This window comes from Cinclus cinclus, chromosome 3 (assembly GCF_963662255.1).
Source record: "Cinclus cinclus chromosome 3, bCinCin1.1, whole genome shotgun sequence".
Classification (NCBI taxonomy): Eukaryota; Metazoa; Chordata; class Aves; order Passeriformes; family Cinclidae; genus Cinclus; species Cinclus cinclus.
The window spans coordinates 99,944,409-99,962,509 of record NC_085048.1 but is presented as its reverse complement, the minus strand read 5'-3'; the positions used below and the strand labels follow the sequence as shown (position 1 = coordinate 99,962,509).

General features: G+C 51.5%; 1 protein-coding gene across 1 annotated transcript; it reads right to left on the bottom strand.

The window, feature by feature from the left end:
- Window positions 1–359: 359 nt before the first annotated feature.
- OVOL2 (ovo like zinc finger 2) lies at window positions 360–7,595 on the bottom strand. Its single transcript, XM_062489383.1, has 4 exons — window positions 6,460–7,595; window positions 5,586–5,776; window positions 3,206–3,395; window positions 360–670 (listed from the first exon to the last, which is right to left on the bottom strand). Exons 1-4 carry the CDS (start codon window positions 6,752–6,754, stop codon window positions 360–362), a joined length of 987 nt encoding a protein of 328 aa, XP_062345367.1. The 5' UTR covers window positions 6,755–7,595.
- Between the last annotated feature and the right edge of the window lie 10,506 nt (window positions 7,596–18,101).

The window sequence follows — 18,101 nt, the reverse complement described above, 5'->3', positions numbered from 1 at the left end:
TTTACAAAATACACTGGGGAAAGGTGAACTCATTTGTCAGGGGTGTTCAGACCTGTGGTAGAGCTGAAACAGAAAACAGGTTGCCCAAATGTCAGTTCAGTAAATACTCCATCCGAGAGGTGACAGCCTTTGCAAGCATTCCATGTTTATTGGCCAGATCAAAAAAAATAAGTCTGATGTTTCCATCACAAATGGGAATATTTCTGTCAAGCTGAGGTTCTACCAACATCAAGAGAGTCCCGTTGACAAAAGCATCCCTTTAATTTCAGGTGTTTCTTTCAAAATTGTTCTTAAAAAAATAATAATATATAAAACTCCTAGATGTAAACTTCATTCCTGTCGAGCGCTGTGAGCCCATGTCACTCGTCCTTGCCATCCTCTTTGGAGTTCCTCTGCAGGACAGGGCTCAGTTTGGTTTGCAGAACAGCTGCAAGTTTTTTGGAGGTTTTCTTCAAGAAGGCGCTGCCGGGGTGGATGCCGCTGACGTGCAGGTACAGGTCCTCTTGTGTGGGGCCCGTGTAGCCGCAGTCCTCACACACGTACAGCTTGTCCCTCCTCTGCTTGTAGGCATACTGCTGCTGCACGCCGTGGATCTTCTTCAGGTGTGACTCCAGGGAGCAGCGCTGTGTGAAGGCCTTGTTGCAAACCTCACACTTGTAAGGACGAATGCCTGCACCAGGAAAAGACAAGGGGTTACCTGTTATGTCACTTGTATCCCAAGTTCTTGTTCCCTACAGGCTCTGGCACATCAGCTGTGGAGAACGTATCCAGCAGCCCAAGGAGCTGCCTCTCTGAATAAAACGTCCTACTTTCAGGCTAAGGTTTTCAGGAATGGGTTGATATATTTAGGCATAGAAAACCTAGGAATGTTTTGAGAAGGTGCAAGCACACAATGAGGATAATAGATGCGCATAGGTGGTTTGGTCCTAAGGCAGCTATTACCAACTCCTGCAAAACTTATTTTAGACCCCTGACTATTTGAAATCCCATTATTAGGTAAAACTATCAGTTTCAGCTTTTATAATGAATGAAAAAATCTTTCTTCGTAAGATTTTAATTTTTCTCTTTTGGTTTAATGAGGCTTCAGTGAACAGCAGTGAACATCCAGAGATTCCAAGTGCTTTCATACAATACAGATTTGATGACTGAGATTGCAAATTCTAGAGAAGTGCAGGAAGATGAAAGAAGTAACTCTGTGTGTTTCCAGAGAAGAGAGAAGAAACTGACTTGTGGTTTGAAAGCCCAAACAACCAACATCACAAAAATCAATTTTACCACCAATCAACACTGATTTAACATCAAATCCCCCCACCCAGTGCTTAAAGAGCTAAGGATTTAGCAACACTTGAAAGAACCTAAACCAGCAGGAATTCTACTTACTAGACTAGGTCAGTAAGTTTCCAAGCAAAGACCACCCTTGAAACTGATATAAGGAGTCACCTTACCCCCTCTTTTGTCCAGGGAAGGTGAAATGCCAGGGTCTGTAAGAACAGACCTATGGTGGGCCTGGCAGAAATAGGTAAACCAGATTGGTCTGTTCAGACAGTTGTAACTTTGTGATTGCATTAAGTTACCAGTCAGGAGCTGATCTTTCTACCAGAAATCCAAGCTAATTAGAAGTTCCAATAAGCAGCATCTCAAATGCATTTTTGTTTAGTTAAAAGAGGTTATCCCAGTGCACCGGATTAAACTATCAAGACAAAAGTTTCCTAATCCCTGCTGCTGTGAAATTGCTTCATTTCCATTAAACTGTAGTTGGAGAGAAAGCCCAAACCTTCATTAGAATTCACACACAAAAAGCAGTTTCATGCTCATTTGAAGGCAATTTAAACCTCCACCATCCTTGGTGCCTGTTCCAGAGCTCCACAGGCAGGAGCACAAACACAGAAAGGGTAGTGCCAGGATGGCACAGCCCATAAGGGCTGTGGGAACCTCTTCATCACTTAGGAATAATTTTAAATCATTTAGGAATAATTTTAAATCATTCTGACCAGAGACTCTCTTGGATTTAGATTCTCTGATGAGAGGACAGCTTGAAAAATTACTTTTGGAAACACTGACTCCACACTCCATCATGCCCCAGCGGCAGCTCTCCTTCCCACATGAAAGCTTTGCAAACAAACCTAAAAAGCCCAAAACATTGGCTCCATGCAATGCCTTCCCATCCAAACAGGTGACATTGTTTTGGGGGGCTCTACTACTAAGAAACAGCTCCTGCCCACCAACATCCTTGTGGCACTTCTAGTTGTCTACCTGGTTAATGGGGCTCTGCAGATAAAGCCCAAATATCTCAAGCTTCCATTTGGTGACCACACATGTGAAAAGATGGGATGTGCCTGTGAGATGTGAAGGATGCACCTTCTGGGTGCCCAGCACTGCAAAGTCAAAGCCTGCTGAGAACAGCCAGCTTGGCCCACCAGGAAGCATTTCCCTTGGTGAGGATGGGGTTGATGTTTATTTAAGCCAGTGCTTCCACCAAGAAGAAAAAAAGTCAATCAAACTGTCAGCCTTCTCCCTGCTCCTGACTGGGGTAAGAACTTCTGGGAAAATTAAGCTGGATTTGAGGCAACAGAAACATAACCACTGCTGTTTGGGATGGACTCAGGAACTGACCCCACTGCAGAGTGACCGCAGATAGCACATCCTCCTGCCTGGGGCAAGCACAGCATGAACCATGCTCTGATTCTTCCATACATTTCCAAAATCAAGCCAGAATCCCATCCTGCACAGCAATCAGCTGGGAAGGCTCCCAGCACCAAATCTCCAGGAAACTGCTGCTCGTTGCCTCTAGAGGGCAAAGCGTTTTCATATAGCTCCTGCCTCCACTCATCGCTGCGCAGGGATAACTGCAGTGATTTGCTATCCCTGGGTTGCTATCCCAGGCAGGTTATCCTGGAGGGTTGTCCCAGCCTCGCTGCCCCAGGCGTGGCAGCACGGGGCTGTGTCTATACTAGGTGTGGATGGCACCCTCACTGCTTCAAATGGATTGCAAAGGTTCTCCTCAGATTTCATCATTCCCAGGACTCTGTCCACACTCACATCTTCCCCTTTTCTACACTGTGTCCCCTCTATTTTTCTCAAATGTTGTTGACCAGGGCTTTGTATTATGATCTTGTCAGGTTACCCCCTCCCTCTCCTTGTCCTTGTTCCATCCCACCACTTTTCCCCGGAGCCTCCCGCGGCTCCCCAGGGAATGCATTCTCACCAGTATGGGTCCGGACATGCCTTTTCAGATCAAAGGTGTCGTTGAATCCTTTTCCACAGAAGGTGCACAAGTGTCTCTTCACCTGGCTGTGGCACTTGATGTGACGGTTGAGCATCCTCTGCAGGCGAAAGCCTTTGCCACACAGCTCGCAGTTATGCAGGGCAGTATCATTGCAGGTGCCAGTGGTGAACTGAGGAGTGGGAGAGGACTGCATGAGCGTTGGGATGAATAACAGAGGACCAACAGAAGAAATAAAGCAAAACAAGGCAGGGCTTCTTGTGGCATAAAAAAAGAAGGTGTGGGGGGGGGGATTTATTAAAAATGAAAAGTGAAAGCATTGAAGATTTTCCTGCTGGGTGAAACCTTCACGCTTTCCTTGCAATCAAGTGGGGGACTTTATGTGCACAGTTTGGGACTGAGGCATCCCTGGCCAGCTTGGATTCAGGGGTTAAAACAAGTTCTGTGTAGTGCTTTACTTCCGGGGTAGCAACCCTTACCCAGCTCCATCCATGAACACAAGGGCTTAGACTATGAGCACGTTTCTGTGGGACCACACATGTGTTTGCTCCTGCACTCAGCTGATATCCTGGATGGAGAAGGGAAGTGTCCTCTCTGGTGCAAGAGAATTCTTTTATGTGCTCCCTTCACTAGTCACGCCTCCAGCTACTCTGGGTCCCTCAAAAAACAACCAGAAGTGATAAAAAAGGTGGTTTTGGATGTTGTGCTGTCTCACCAGAGACTGAAACAATGGTCCTAATCATCCCCCGTTGGTGTCCATGGCTTGTTAATTAACAAACAAAGCAAAGTGACATTAGGGGGTAATCTCATTCCTGCTCCTAACACCAAAAGCATTGTGCCAATGGCATGAGGTGAATAAAAACGACACTGATGATTCAGCTCCTGGGAAGATCATTCCTCAGAGAGAAGGCTTAATGTCTGGAAAATGTAAATACTGCACTGTTGGTTTCATTATTCCTGGCGGAACACACGAATGTGCCCCCTGTTAGATGCCCAGGATGAGAGAAAGCCAGCAGAGCAGACAGGACCACGTGCACACACATCCATCGGTTGAAAACACCCACCTCCGCTGAAATAAGGTTTTGCCGTGACAGTCAGGAATAGCCCAGGTTAAATTATACTAAGTAGGTTAAAGTCAAACAGGAGCAGGGCAGGCTTTTCACAAAGACAGGAATATGTCTGGGGTTTCTTCTTCCTGAAGAGCCAGTTAATTTTCCTGGTCCTCCTCCTCTGCTTACTACTGAAGAAACGCTACTCGAAATTGTAAAGGAAGATTAAAGAACACGGCAGCTGTGAAACCACGAGGTGTGAAACTGGAGGGGGAGCCATCTGGGAAGAATCTGTTGGGCAACAGGGCTATGACTCCACCTCAAGCAGCTGCATATAACCAAGGTGAAACCTAATCATGAGACTTAAGAACACTGCCACTGAAAAGCTGTCAGCCAGGCACAGACAATGGTAATTTTTACAGTTTCATCCAGCAAAGCAGCAGCCAGGGTTTAACAAGGTGTTAACCAGTGGTAAACACATCTCCTCCTGCCTAGCACTGGGGTGGTCTGGCTCCACCTCTGCTGAGGGGATCCTGGATGCTCAGAGAGACATGCGGCGCCGTTTGGGAGCTCGGTGTTCTCAGGAGAACCTGAGGCATCGTGAGCAATTTGCCTTCTCAGCCTTGGGAGGGAAATCACTGCACTACTCTGCTGGTTCTGCCCAGGAAGCATCCAGCCAGCCAGAGCTCCTGCCCCTGCAGCAGAGAGGCTCTTCAGCAAAGTCAGTGGACAGATGATTGCTTCATTTCACCCAAGCCTGCAGGTCCGCCTCAAGATGGCAATGGTCTTTCACACCAATGGAGGAGAACCTTTAGCTGCTTTCTTGATAGGTCAAGGTGGCAGGAGGGGCAGCATGAAGAGTCACCCGAGCCCTTCTTGGTGAAGGCTTGAGTACAACCTAGAAGGCAGCTCTTAAGCAGGCCCCATGCTAAGGAACAAGATCCACCCACACACCATGGGGCATGACTCCTAGCTGCCAGGGCTGGTCCTTCCTGGCTGGGTACAGAGCTCCTGCAGGACCCAAGCCAAGCAGGTCAGGGGCAGCACGTCCCAGGCAAGGATAAGTGAAGGCAAAGGGCACTGGAAGATTAGGGCACATCGCCTAAGAGGCTTTCCTGCTGCCGCCATCCTACGGCCAGCTGGCTGCTCTCGCAGGCCTCCACCTTGGCTTGCAGGGCAGGTGCTGTCACCACAAGCAAAGAGCGCCCAAAGGACTGTTGTCATCTGGTGTCCCCGGGCAGCAGCCAGGCCTTGACCTTGAACTGGGGTCACCCCATTGCCAGAGAAGAGATGGTTGGGGTGCAGGCGGTTACCTTGATTTTTGACCTGACCATGGGGCGCTTGACGGCCAGGTCCAGCAGCATCCCCCCACCCGTGCCCTGCTCGCCGGGGGCAGGCTGGGGCGTCGGGGGGTCACTGGGCTCGGCGTCCCGGGTCCCGCTGCTGCCGCTGCTCTCCAAGCTGCAGCTGTCTTCATAGCCCAGCAGCACGCAGCCGATCCCGCCTGCAACGGGGTGGGGATGCGATAAAGCGGGGGGACCCCGGACCCGCGGGCAGGGCAGGGGAGGGAGGTGGCGGGCGGGAGCCGGCGGGCCCCGGTGTTTAACCTGCGGGCGGGCCGCTGGCGGCGGGGGAGGATCCCCGGCTCACGCTGCAATCGGAAACTCAAACACGAACGGTCCCAAAGTTCAAACAAGCCAGCTCCGCCGCCTTCCCGTTATACCCCGGGCAAGGGCAGGAGGAGCGGGAGGAGGAGGAGAGGGGGGAGGCCAGGAGTACATCACCCCCCCCCCCCCCTCCCGCCCTGGGTCCTTCCTTCTCCTCCCCCCAGTCACCTTTCTCATGCAAACGAAGTTTCCCACCTTTCTGAACACACACACATACCGCCCCCCCCCAGCGCTCCGCCCCGCCATCCCCGGGGGCTCCCCGGGGTGGGAGACGCTGCCATGCATGGGGGCGGCACGGCCCGGCGGGGCTGGCACGCCTGCCGCTGCCCGGGGACTTTTCCCCACGAGCGTCGTCCGTGCCCTCCACCGCGTTTCGCTCAGCTCTCTCTAAGCCGCCGCCCGCCCCCTCGGGGCTCTCCCGGCCCGGCAAAGCCCCCTCCCCAAGTCGCCCCCTCCGCGGACCGCGGGACCCCGCTCCCTCCGTCCCTCCCGGCGCGGGCGGCGGCCGCGGGCGGCGTACCTGGGATGTAGGTGTCGGCTCTCTCCTCGTCGGGCAGCTCATCCCAGCTGCGCACCGCCGGCTGCGGGCTCCGGCGCTTCACCAGGAAGGCTCTGGGCATGGCGAGGGCAGGGGACACGGCTGGGCACGGAGCGGAGCGGCCCTTCTGCCCCGCCGCCCGCCCGCAGCCCGACGGGGCGCGGGCGCCGCGCTGCCGTCCAGGGGAGCGGGACCGCACGCACCGGGCAGAGCCGCTGAGGAGCGGGAAGGGGAGGGGAGGAGAGGGGAGAGGGTGGGGGGGGAAGGAAAGTTTCATAAGGTGGAATAGAAAAATGCACCAGGAAACTTGGGAAGGAGCATGCGTGCTGCAAACATAACGGTGTCAACAAGTCTGCTTACCTGTCCGACCGGTTGGAGCAGCTGAGCTTTGTTCCAGCCCTTCCTAAGGCATGAATGTTTGCAAAAGAATTTAACGTCTGAAAATTAAAAAAAACCCCTAAAAAACCCAACAAAAACAAAACAAAACGAAAAACAAAAAACAACCAAACAAAAACAAACAAAAACAAAAATCAACCAAACAAAAACAAACAAACAAAAAACAACAACACAAACCAAAATCCCAAACGAGAAGGGAGCCCCGCCGCTGTCGCCTGCCCGCACCCCGCCGGTGGAGCCCTCGCCGGGCCGGACCTGCTGCCCCTCTCTCCGCTGCCGCACCGGGATGCCCTGCCTGGAATGGGGGCCGGGGTTGTTCCCCGTTCAGCTCTCGAGCGCGGATCCCGCCGCCCACGGGGGGCTGAGCGGAGACCCCCCCTCACCCCCGGGACCGCCCGTCGAGGGGAAGACTTGCCGAAGCGCCGGGAAAGAGGCCGAGCTGTCCTCGGGGCAGCAGCAGGAAGAGAAAGTTGTTACTATTTTTCTTAATGACTAGCCTTTCTTCTACTCGGAAAAAAAAAAGGAAAAAAATAGTATTTTTCAGTTATTGGTTTAAAATTAAAACGTGTCACAAGCTTTCCTCTACGCCCATTTTTTTTTATTTGCCTCTTGTCGTCTTCCCCCTCTTCCCAAAGTGGAAATGAAACAAAGACAAGAGGTTAGGGTATTGGGGAAGGAAGCAAAAGAAACAGAAGAAAACCCACAAGAAGTCTGCGAGCAGAGCCGAGTGCACGATTAGCGTGGCCTTGGGTGTTTAACAACATTCAGGGATTCCTTCTCCCGCCTCCTGTTCAATCTGCTTTTTCATTAAAAGCAGTGGAAACACACTTGGTGCCTCCCTCCCCAGTCTCATCCCTGCGGCAGAGATGGGACCGGGCTGGAGCAGTTGCGGGAATGAGCACCAGGAGCTGTTTCCCCGCATGAAGGAAGAGGCCTTTCAAAACAGAGTCACTCCCCTCTGAGGGTGCTGCTTTCCTCCCACAGGGCAGAGCCCAGATCAGGGGAAATTGATGGGAGTTTCATTGTTGGTTTCATTGAGACCAAGACTGAACTTCAGGGGTTGGACCTGGAGCCTCTGAACGGAACAAGCCTTCAAACATCTAAATTAAAGAGCTCTACTGGATGTATGTCCCCGTTAGTCTTGTGCGTGTGAGCTCTTGTGGGGGTCTGACACTGGGGGTGTGGGACAGCCTGGAGCCCCAGGGGTAAAGTTCCAGCCCCACATCAGGTTATCACTGTCAGAGATCTCTGTATTTCCACCAGGGTATCCCAGCACCTACTTTCTCCCCCTACTCCTGTGGAGAGTTTACAGCTTCCACAGGTACCAGGTGAGAAGCCACCTCAGCATGGCTTCAGGCAATACCTCAGCAAGACCGCACATAAAACCTTCCCTTTCTCTCTTTCTCTTTCAGGCTATGTAATTTCTCTGTTATGTCTGAGATTTTGCTCCAGGACAAAATACATCTATGTGGGGCTTAATTGATTTTTTTTTCACAGTGCTTTCAACTTGAGGTTTCTTTCATTTTAATGACTCCTTGTCTTTTAAGCTGAAAGAGGTAACAAATGACATTATTCCAAGCACTCCCAAGCCAAGAGCTTGCTGAGAGGACTTCGACTTCACTCTTATCTGGGATTTCTCAAATCCTGCTTTGAGATTCTCATTTAATGAGGTCCTGGGGGACACACTTCACCTCCACTGGGTGCTCCAAGTCAGACATGCAGTTACAAGCATGGCTGAATCAGGAATAATAACAATAACAATAACAATAATAACAATAATAATATCATCATCAGATCTGGAACCTTGACATGATTGGTCAGGGCTGAGGTGTGCCCAACACCACTGGAGGCACACAGTGGAGAGAAAGTCCTGCAGCCTCTGGCAAGGCAAGAGGAGCTGGGTGCAGAGGCACCAGCTCCATGAAGGAGAGCATTCCAGTGGTAGTGGGCTGCCTACTTGCTGAGCTACAAGGTGGAAATGCAGATTGCTTAGTGTTGTTGTTTCTTGGCCAGAGCCCATAAGAAAACCATATTGCTTTTCCTAGGAATTCCATTCCTCGGAGTTTTCTAAGCTGGAGGAGCCTGAGGAGCATGCTCACAGCATGACCCCACCCACATCATTGCAGAGAGGCACATGCAGCACCTCCATGAAGCAGGATCTTTGGGGATCCTTGTCTTCAGCAAGGCAGCCCACAGACATATCACTGCATGGCCATGTCCTTCCCCATGCTCCCACTGGAGCAATGTTGCACGTAGAGCTTCCGCACTGTAATTAAACTTGATAAATAATGATGCTAATGAGGTAATGGCACAAACATTTCTGTAGGATTTTGTTTAATTTTTGGCATTACTTGGGTGTGGGACAAAAATCTAGCATGTTAAATTGGTATTTTGGGTGTAAATCAAATTAAATTTACAAAATGCCCTGTAGGGTCAAAGCAAAGTGGGACCCACCCTTATGGATTTGACTACTAAAATGTGTTTCATTTCATTCAGATCATTTGGGAGTGAGGAGCGAGAGATGGGAACAAAGAAAGAACCAGCTGTGTGTCACTGTCTCAATCACATCCCACCCCTTCCCAAACTAATCCTGTGTGGGGTTGGATGGATGGCCATGTGCGAGGGGCAGGGGGACTCATTCCCCTCATTTGGAAGGACCCCATGTCACTGCCAGCATCACCCTGTTGATGTGACACTCAGGAGGGAGTGGGGACAGCGTGCTTGGGGGCAAGGACCTGGGTGTAGGGAGCAAGGGAAGGAGCTGGGCTTGAGAAGAGCAGAGGGAGAGATGCTTGGGAAAGGAGGAAGGCACTGCTCAGGGGACAACAACTCAGTTTGATCTGTGAGCAGGGAATATTTCAGCTATGATCCCAGAGAGCCCTGTCTGATCTTCTTGCCTGGGCTACTGTTCACCACAATCAGCACAATGAGGCTTCAAAGGGACGTGGCCTGGGCAGGGATGAGGGTTTGATTGCACAGCCTGTCAGAACTGAGCATTGTTGAAAGGCACAGTCCCTCAGCAGTGCCTTTAGCATGGGATCCAGAAAAGGGACCTTCCTGCTCAACCCCCAGTGGCATCTTGTCTCCAGCCATCACTCCTCTGGCATGGGAATGGAGGGAGTCCAGCAGGTCCACCTGCCAGGAGTGCTCTGCTCACAAGGCTGAAAGCAGTCACCCAGGACCCCATTTCTGGCCATTTCTCGTGATTTTGAGCCCAACCAGGCCAGACAGAGATGAGAACCTGGCTGGTACAGCAGCTTTCCAATGCAACAGTGCAACCTTTTCTTTCTGTCTCCCAGGAGAACTCTGGTGAGGAGATTTATACAAGTTTACTGACCATGCAGGAGAGACCACAGCTTCATACCCTTGGAAAGATGAACCTACATTTTCAGGGTCTGCAGTGTTCTTGACACACCAGGGCTGGGACACCTGGGCTGCTGCATGTCACCAAAAACCCAGCTGACACCCCCTTGGCTGGTGAGCCCCCACTCTGCTCTCCATTTTAGGAGAGATGGGGAGGAGTCTAGATGTCAGAACACTGCTCAGACCTCTGCAGGATGCATCCCTTCCCTGAAAGGCTCCATGTGCCCCCATCTGAGGTGGGATGGTGAGCACAAAGCTCAGTGGAGCACCAGCCCTGGGGTCACATCCCAGCCACGTCACAGAGAAAGGTTCACAGAGGGAAGATGCTCTCATTCAACCGAGGCAAGATTAGAGCAAGGGAGAGCATCTCCTGTGCAGCCTTGTCCAACCTCCTGATGCCTTGGATTACTCAGTGGAGGTCCAGCATGCCTTTCAGGCAGGACTGTGAGGACCTCTGAGGACTGTGTCTTGAAAGCCCACAGAAAAGCACCATGTCCCCCTGCTCTGGAAGAAATCCTCTCATTGGACACATGCTGCTTCCAGCCCCGGCTTTCCTTCCACCTGGCTGTCTCTGTGCTGCAGCTCAGCATCTGTCTGTGAAGAGCCGAGGTGCTCCCGGAGATGCTCCGGTCCTGCCCGCTCTCCATCACACGCCCTCGGCAGCGGCGGTGACTCAGCCGGGTTTCGGCAGCCGCCTGCACGCACACACCATGCCTTGCCCGGGGGGCTGCTCTTGTCTCCGAGGGCAGGTTCCCACCCAAAGCACGGCGTTTGGGTGAACACGGGCCCGCGGTGCCACGGAGGTCAGGGGGATGTGAGCACTGCTGGGGTGGCACAAGCTGGCAGAGCAAAGCTATTGCCCTGGTCACCCTCTGTGCTGCCAGCTCTGAGGCCAAGCTTGGTCACTGGAAAGCCCTGCTTCCAAGCTAGGCTTCGGTAACTTTCCTGCTTAGATGAGGAAACACTTCACCTCAGCAGTAGGAGCCAGAGTGGCTCCATGCCAGCATTATCTTGGAAGGAGGGAGCAGTGGCTCTGCAGGCTAGCCCAGTTTGGAGGGCAATCTGCTTTCCTTGACTGAGCAGGGAGGGATGGAGAAAGTGCCAGCTGGGGGGAGATGGCTCCTCAGGCTGCGGCAGAACCTGCCATGCCTGTGCTTCCCTGCCGCCTTTCAAAGCACCCCACCAGGCTGACTCACCACGCTCCTGTCTCCCTGCCTCCCACGGCCCCTGCCACTCCCGGCGTCTCCCTGTCTTTCTTGACCTAGAGCTTCACTTCCTTCCCACTCACCCCAGCCGGCTCAGCACTGTCTCTCTGGCTGCCCATTCACTGTGGCTCTGTTTCCTCGGGGCACCAGCATCACCATCGGTTCCCACTGAGCCTACAGGTCTCACTCTCTGTGGAAATGGCCTCCCTGCAAGGTGTGTGGCAGGTATTAAACCCCAGCAGCCTCCCCTAAGCATCCTCTCCAGTGGAATCCATGGCCCTGTGCTTGGGGGAAGAAGCTGCTGGAGGATCATGTGTGCCTCACATTCCCTACACGTGGTCCAGTACCAGTCTGGGAGGACAGTGACCCTCCTCAGAGATCCCTGAGCTCTCAGGCTGACATGGAGGTGATGAGCATCTGTCTTTGGAGATCTCTGAAGCTTTTGCCTGCACTGTCTAACCTGGGCTTTTAGGGGGTTTTCTTCTCCTTTTTTTTTTGTTGTTTGGTTTCCTGCAATCCTACTGGTCAGTGTTTCCTCCCCGGGAATTTCAATGTGTTCCTACCAGCCTGATCTAGCATCAAAGGTTCATAAGGTAGTGAAAGCCCAGGAGTATCCTGCAAATCAGTAGCTGAATAGTGGACAGAAAGCTACTCCCTCTGAATGTTTCTGCTGTACTTCAAAATACGTCACCTTTATTAGACACCAGCAAATCCACATGGGCTCTAATGTCCAAAAACTTCCACACGCTCCAGCCTCTTCCAGTAACCAGTGGCTACTGGTGGTGGCCCTCAATGCCCTGTGTTTCTCTGGTATTTTCACAAGAGACATCTCTATGCACCAAACCCAACAGCTGTGTGAACAGGGAAGAGATCGGGCAGCAGCCTCTCCCCCTTCTTGCTCATTTGTTTGGATTTTGGATTCTCTCTGGCAGGTCACAGGAAGCTTCAGCCAGGCAGGCTTGACCACATGAGCAGCTTCCCAGTTCAATCTCTGGAGGGGGCTGCTGGAATGCAGTGAAAAGGATACCACAGGTGGTCTGCTGACACCCCACTCCCTGGCTTTATCCTTGTGAGAGGCATTTTCTTTCCTTGCATTATGCTCAACTCATCATCACCACATCTCCCTGTTTCCATTTTGCTGCCCAATTGGAGTCTGCTTCCCATGCAGATGGGAGGTATCACCCTAGAAAAGCCACATTTTCCCTGACACCGGGATGCACTGTTGTTGGGATGAACTGCATATCAGAATGTGCTCATGGAAGCTGAGAGCTCAAGAAAGGAATGTGAAGTCTATTAGATAACTGAGATGACAAGCATTTATGGAGGTTTGGGGAGATTTGGGGAAAGCTCTGTGTGAAAAGCTGGTGGAAAAAGTTGGAAAAGCCACAACTGGGGGCTGACTCAGCCAGTCTCTTTCCAGGTTCCTAGAAATAATGAGCGTGCCTTTGAAACCCATATTTCCCACAGCTGGCACGGCATGATAAGCTGTGCTTCTCCTCTCCCACAAGCCCTGCCATCTCTGCCATCCCCCCCAAGCTCAAACCTTGGTGGTAGAAAATCCTCTGTCCCCTCCCCAAGGACAAATGGCACCTCTGGGGCCCCCTCAAGGTTTCCTCATTCCTGTTGGATGACGGCTGCCATAAATCCCATTGTATGTCTATGGAGCATTCTTTACAATTTCAAAAATCTCCAGGAGGAGCTAGGTGCTGTCCCTGCCATCCATCTCCTTTTGCAGGATTATTAGAGTGAGAAAGAAGTGAAAGAAGTGATAAGGGCAGAGAAGGTCAGTTGGAGGAAGGAATAACTGTCCCTGGTGGGGTACTCTGGGACAACCCCATTGCTGCCACCCCTGGCCAAGCACTCTGGCAGTGCAGCTCCCTGGGGTTCTGGCAGCAGGAGAAAGAGAAGCTGGTTCTGCTGCACTCCTCTCAGCTCCTCCCTAACAAGGAAGACCACCAGGGCAGCCTTGGCCACTGACAGTGGTGATGCCAGCCTGGGCACAAAACGGCTCCAGGCAGGGCCAGGGGATGGGACAGGATGTCCCAACCCCTGTTCAAACACTGCCATGTTAGATATGCACCTTTTCCTGCTCCTCGTCCTGCTGCCACGCATGCAAGGGGACAGCTGCTTCGCAACGGGGATCCATCGCTGCTGCTGGAGACTCCCTGCCTGTCCCGCCTGTGCTACAGAAGAGCATGTGCTCCAACATGCCCAGGATGAGTGAAACACCAGGATACACACCCGCTGCCTGTGGAATTGCCTAGGGAGCTCAGTGGCACCGCTTCCAGCTTTCCTGGGCCCCTTTCCTTACAGCTCTGGTTTGACTGCTGAGGGCTTCAGTGCTGGCTGCAGAACCCATGGGTGCCTCTGGCCCTTCCACACACACTCAGATGAGCTCTCTCACTGCTGCTTTCATGGCTGCAGCCCAAGAATCCCTCCTCATCACAGGAGAGTCCTGGAAGGGTGTGAGCTGGGGGCTGCAGCTTACCCTGCTTTGGAGGCCAGGACCTCCCACACCTTCCTGTCTTGCAGCAGCCCTGCAAGCTGCAGGGTGACTGCAGAATTATCCTGCCAGCACTTTGGGGTTCCATCCACAATAGTTTTGATCTCCCAGTGCCTTTTACAACCATTTCCAGGAAAGAAAAAGCCCAACCCTAAGCCAGTACTAGCACCCCTGCCCTCAGTTCTCCGCAGTGCTGCTGCAGTTCCCGCCTCCTGCCAGCTGTGGGCAAGGGTCTGTACAATTGCCACCAATATAATTATTATGTGCTGGGATTACATCCTCTCCCTGCTGCAGAGCAGGTAGACTTTGGCCTCTGCCTGCATTTCACCTCCCTCTCAGGAGAAGCGCTTGCAGGAGGGAGTCAGGGTGCACTCCCTGGGTTGGATACCCTCTGCAGCACCCCAAAACGAGGGACAGGGACCAACAATGCCATGGGGAAGGACAGGAGGGACATGGCGGGGAGGCAGCGTCCAGATCTTCCTCTTCACTCCCTCATGCTGGTGATGGCAGGGAAGGAGCTTGGAGTGTCTGCGGTCACAGGGTGCCCCTTTTCTCCGCTCTGGCCAGGGCAATTTGAGGTGTTGGTGCCTGGTGGCAGCCCCACGCCTTAGCTGATTTATCTGGAGATGACCTACTGGCGTCCCTGGGGCTGGCTGGCTAACGTGTAATCACATAAGCCCAGCTATAAAACCAGCAAGGCTCCAGTAGAGGCTGTCTGGAGCTCCTGTGCACACTACTGGAAAGAGGAAGTGCACCTGGAATTAAAAATCCAAAGTAACTGTTTCACAGGTTGCCCTCCAAATGGAAGGAAAGTTTCCGTGCTCATTGCCCATAAAGATTTCTGTCATCTTCCCCCCTAGTTCATCTTTATCATTCAAATCTCAGGACAATCATATTTGCTTCCCTCCAGCTCCCTGGGAAGAACTGTCAGAGGGCCCTGGGGCTCGTCTGAATGGGAGGAGTACAAAATTCATCCAAATTACTGATGAGAACAGAGTTTCTCTCTGTACAAATGCTGAGGGGATAAGTTCCAAGAGCTTTTATTTCATTCATGCCCATCAAAAATTAAAACTCACCCAAACCAGGCACACCTCCACCTGCCAGGAAAGAAGGCTGACCTGGTCAAAATAAAGCATTTTTAATAGATACATTTAATGAATTAAAACTATTCTTGGAGTTTCTGGCCACAGAGAAGCCCCTCAGTCACCCCTCTGAATTACAGAGGAGGAGCACAAAAAATTACACATCACAGTTTTTCCTCTGCATAATGCACTTTTGAATACCAACAACACGACCCTGCCAGAAAATCCTACAGAAACATTTTCTGCAGGGTCAGGGTGGCTGCACCGGGACCATCAATGCCCACAATGCCACAGCCACGTCTGTCCCTGTTGCGGAGGCACAGGAATGTTTCAGTTTCTCAAAGGGGAAAAGGTATCACAGTGAGATAAAAGTGCCTACAACACACCAATTATTATTTTTGCTGCTATAATTAGCACTGCCATAAGGAGAAAAATCAATGCTAACAGCAGCAGGAATAGCCTGCTCCCCTCCTCAGCTCTGCCTCTACCCTGAGACCTCGGCAAAGCCACGTAGGTACCCACACCCACACTCTCAGCTTCACAGGGCAAGTGGAAGCTTGGGTTAGGCTGAATTGGGTTTTTTTGTCCTCTTTGCCACTGTGGCAGCCAAACCCCTGTGTCCCAGTGGAGAGCTCTGGGTGTGTGCAAAGTCCTCCCAGCGTGACCATGCGCACGCACACACACACACACACATTGTGAGGGAGGGAGAGCTGCCTCTGCAAAGAGGGAAGGACCGTCAGCAGCTCACCAGAACCCTAGGGGAAACAGAGAAAGCTTTGTGAAAACATACCTTTAAGATGATTTTTAAAATTATTATTTATTATTTTTTCTTAGTTTGCAGTTTGATAAGAGAGGTTGGTTCCTCACATTACACAGGACAAATGGAGCGGGGGGGGCTGTGGCTCAGGACAAGAACCTGGAAATGGGCTGTGTTCGAACTTTTCTCCCTCCCCTTCCATATATTGCAGGGGTTTCCTTAGGCTTCAGTCATTTTTCTTTTACTAAGGCAAGCCACAACTGAGCAGTTGTTTTCTGGATTCTCTGGTGGCTAATACAGAGTTGGGCTGACAATGCCACCCCTTCTTTTTCACAGGAGCTACTCAGAGTAACCACCCATGACACAATGCCTAGCCAGAACTCCTCCTCATCCATCAGAACGGTTGGAACAGGGAAATAACCATGGAAGTCTTACTGAGACAGGGCCTGCAATGCAGCCTTATCAAAGAGGGTGCCAAATGCCTGTGAAACACAGTGGAGGGTGGATGAGGCACAGGGGTTGCACAAGCTGAATTTTCTTTGAAATCCAGGACAGAAATGCCCCCCAAGGATGGACTGCAGATGTCATCCAAGATCATTATCCAGATGTGAGCTGTTTGCCCAGGGGGAAAATGGCCTTGAGCTTTCCGGTCTCCTTCAGGTGTGACCCAACATTTTCCCGTCTGAGCATGGCCCCACCTCCAGGGGCGGCTGCACTGCTATTCCCAGGCCAGCAAAGGAGGAACCAGGCACAGTAAAGAGGGTACCAAAGCCATGGGCATAGCACAGGTTTCACCAGCAGAAAAACCCTCCTGATCCACCTCTCCCTCCGTTTAAGCCCATCCTCTGCCTCTGCGTTTGGGAGTCTCATGGACACAGCCACCAGACTTGTGTTCTTTGGACTGAAATCTTCTCTCGTGTCCTAGTGTCCACTGTGGGGAATGGAATCCCCAAATACAGGTCATTGGTTAAAAGAGTATTTAATTGTTGAAGGTTTACTTGTTAAATGTTAATGTCCTAAGGTTGTAAAGGTTTGATTGTTAAATGTTAAGGTCTCAAGACTGAGGTTCAGTTGTTAAATATAAATGTTCTAAAATGGATTGTTAGTCGAAGCCTGTATCCCTTTTACCACCTATCCTGTAACTGTATCCCCTTCTGTTCGGTATCGCCCCTGCTGCTCCCAAGAAGCTGTGCGCCCAAGGCTACTTGCAAATTAGACACATCCAGCACAATTTGGAACTAAAAGACCCCATGAAAAATGAGCCAATGTAAAATTAAAGACTGAAAATAACATTACAGGTGGCAGAAAGTGAGTGACATTAGATTACCAACTGGAATTGCCTTTGATTTCTCACCACGACTTAATAGCATCTGACCACCATGACACCCCTAGACCAAGAATAAGCTTTTATCTCTTTAGGGACTGTCTTGAGGATGGAAACCCCAGCTTTGCCAGGAGACAGCTGAGATCACCTCCTCCTTCGGGTCGTGGAGTGGGAGCAGTGGCGGTGTGTGGGACCCACTCAGGCCCCTGCCCAGAGCTGTCCTTAATAAAGGCTTTTGAAAGGGAGCTGGTCTCCTGGCCCATTCATAACACCCACCACCACACAGAAAGCCTTTCCCCAGCAGTATCCCCATTGGGTGCTCCTGCCTTCTTACCTCCATCACACCACTTTCCTGCCCCTGCAGCTGGGCTCTGAGAAAGGAAAATGGGCTTTTCCACATCGTGGCTGTTGCAAGTTTTTAAAGCAGACCAGCTGCTAATGTGGGCTTGGAAAAGGTCCCCTCTCATCCCAGAGCATGGAAAGGGGGCAAAGCAGAAGAGCAGGGTCAGAGCAGGGGAGCTGAGCCCTTCAGCAGGGCCCAGCCCTTGCGAGAAAGGGAAGAGTGCAGAAACACCTGAACCACCAGGGCAGAAACTTGAGATAGTGAAAGTGCAGCCAGAATGCTCCTGCCTGGGGATTTTAGCCCCTCTAGTGATTAATGACAGGGTTGGATAGAGGCACTCAGGGGGAACTGCACCCTTCCCCAGTGCCAAGGGCACTGTGTTGGCTCCAATCCACCAGGCTCCTGGCTTGACCCCATTCTTGGCACTCCAGTGGCCTTGGACACGTTACAAGCACTTATGCACAAACACTAATAACAGTAAACACACCAACGTGAGCACAGTCATTAGACTCAATTGAAATATTATCATTCCCACTAATTTCACCTTTCATTTTAATCACTCATTCAGTAGAGAGATGAAAAAGATTATGATGAGGAAGGATCAGCCTGACGTGTTCCATTTCCCTCTTCCACTCCAGACAGGGCTGGGGA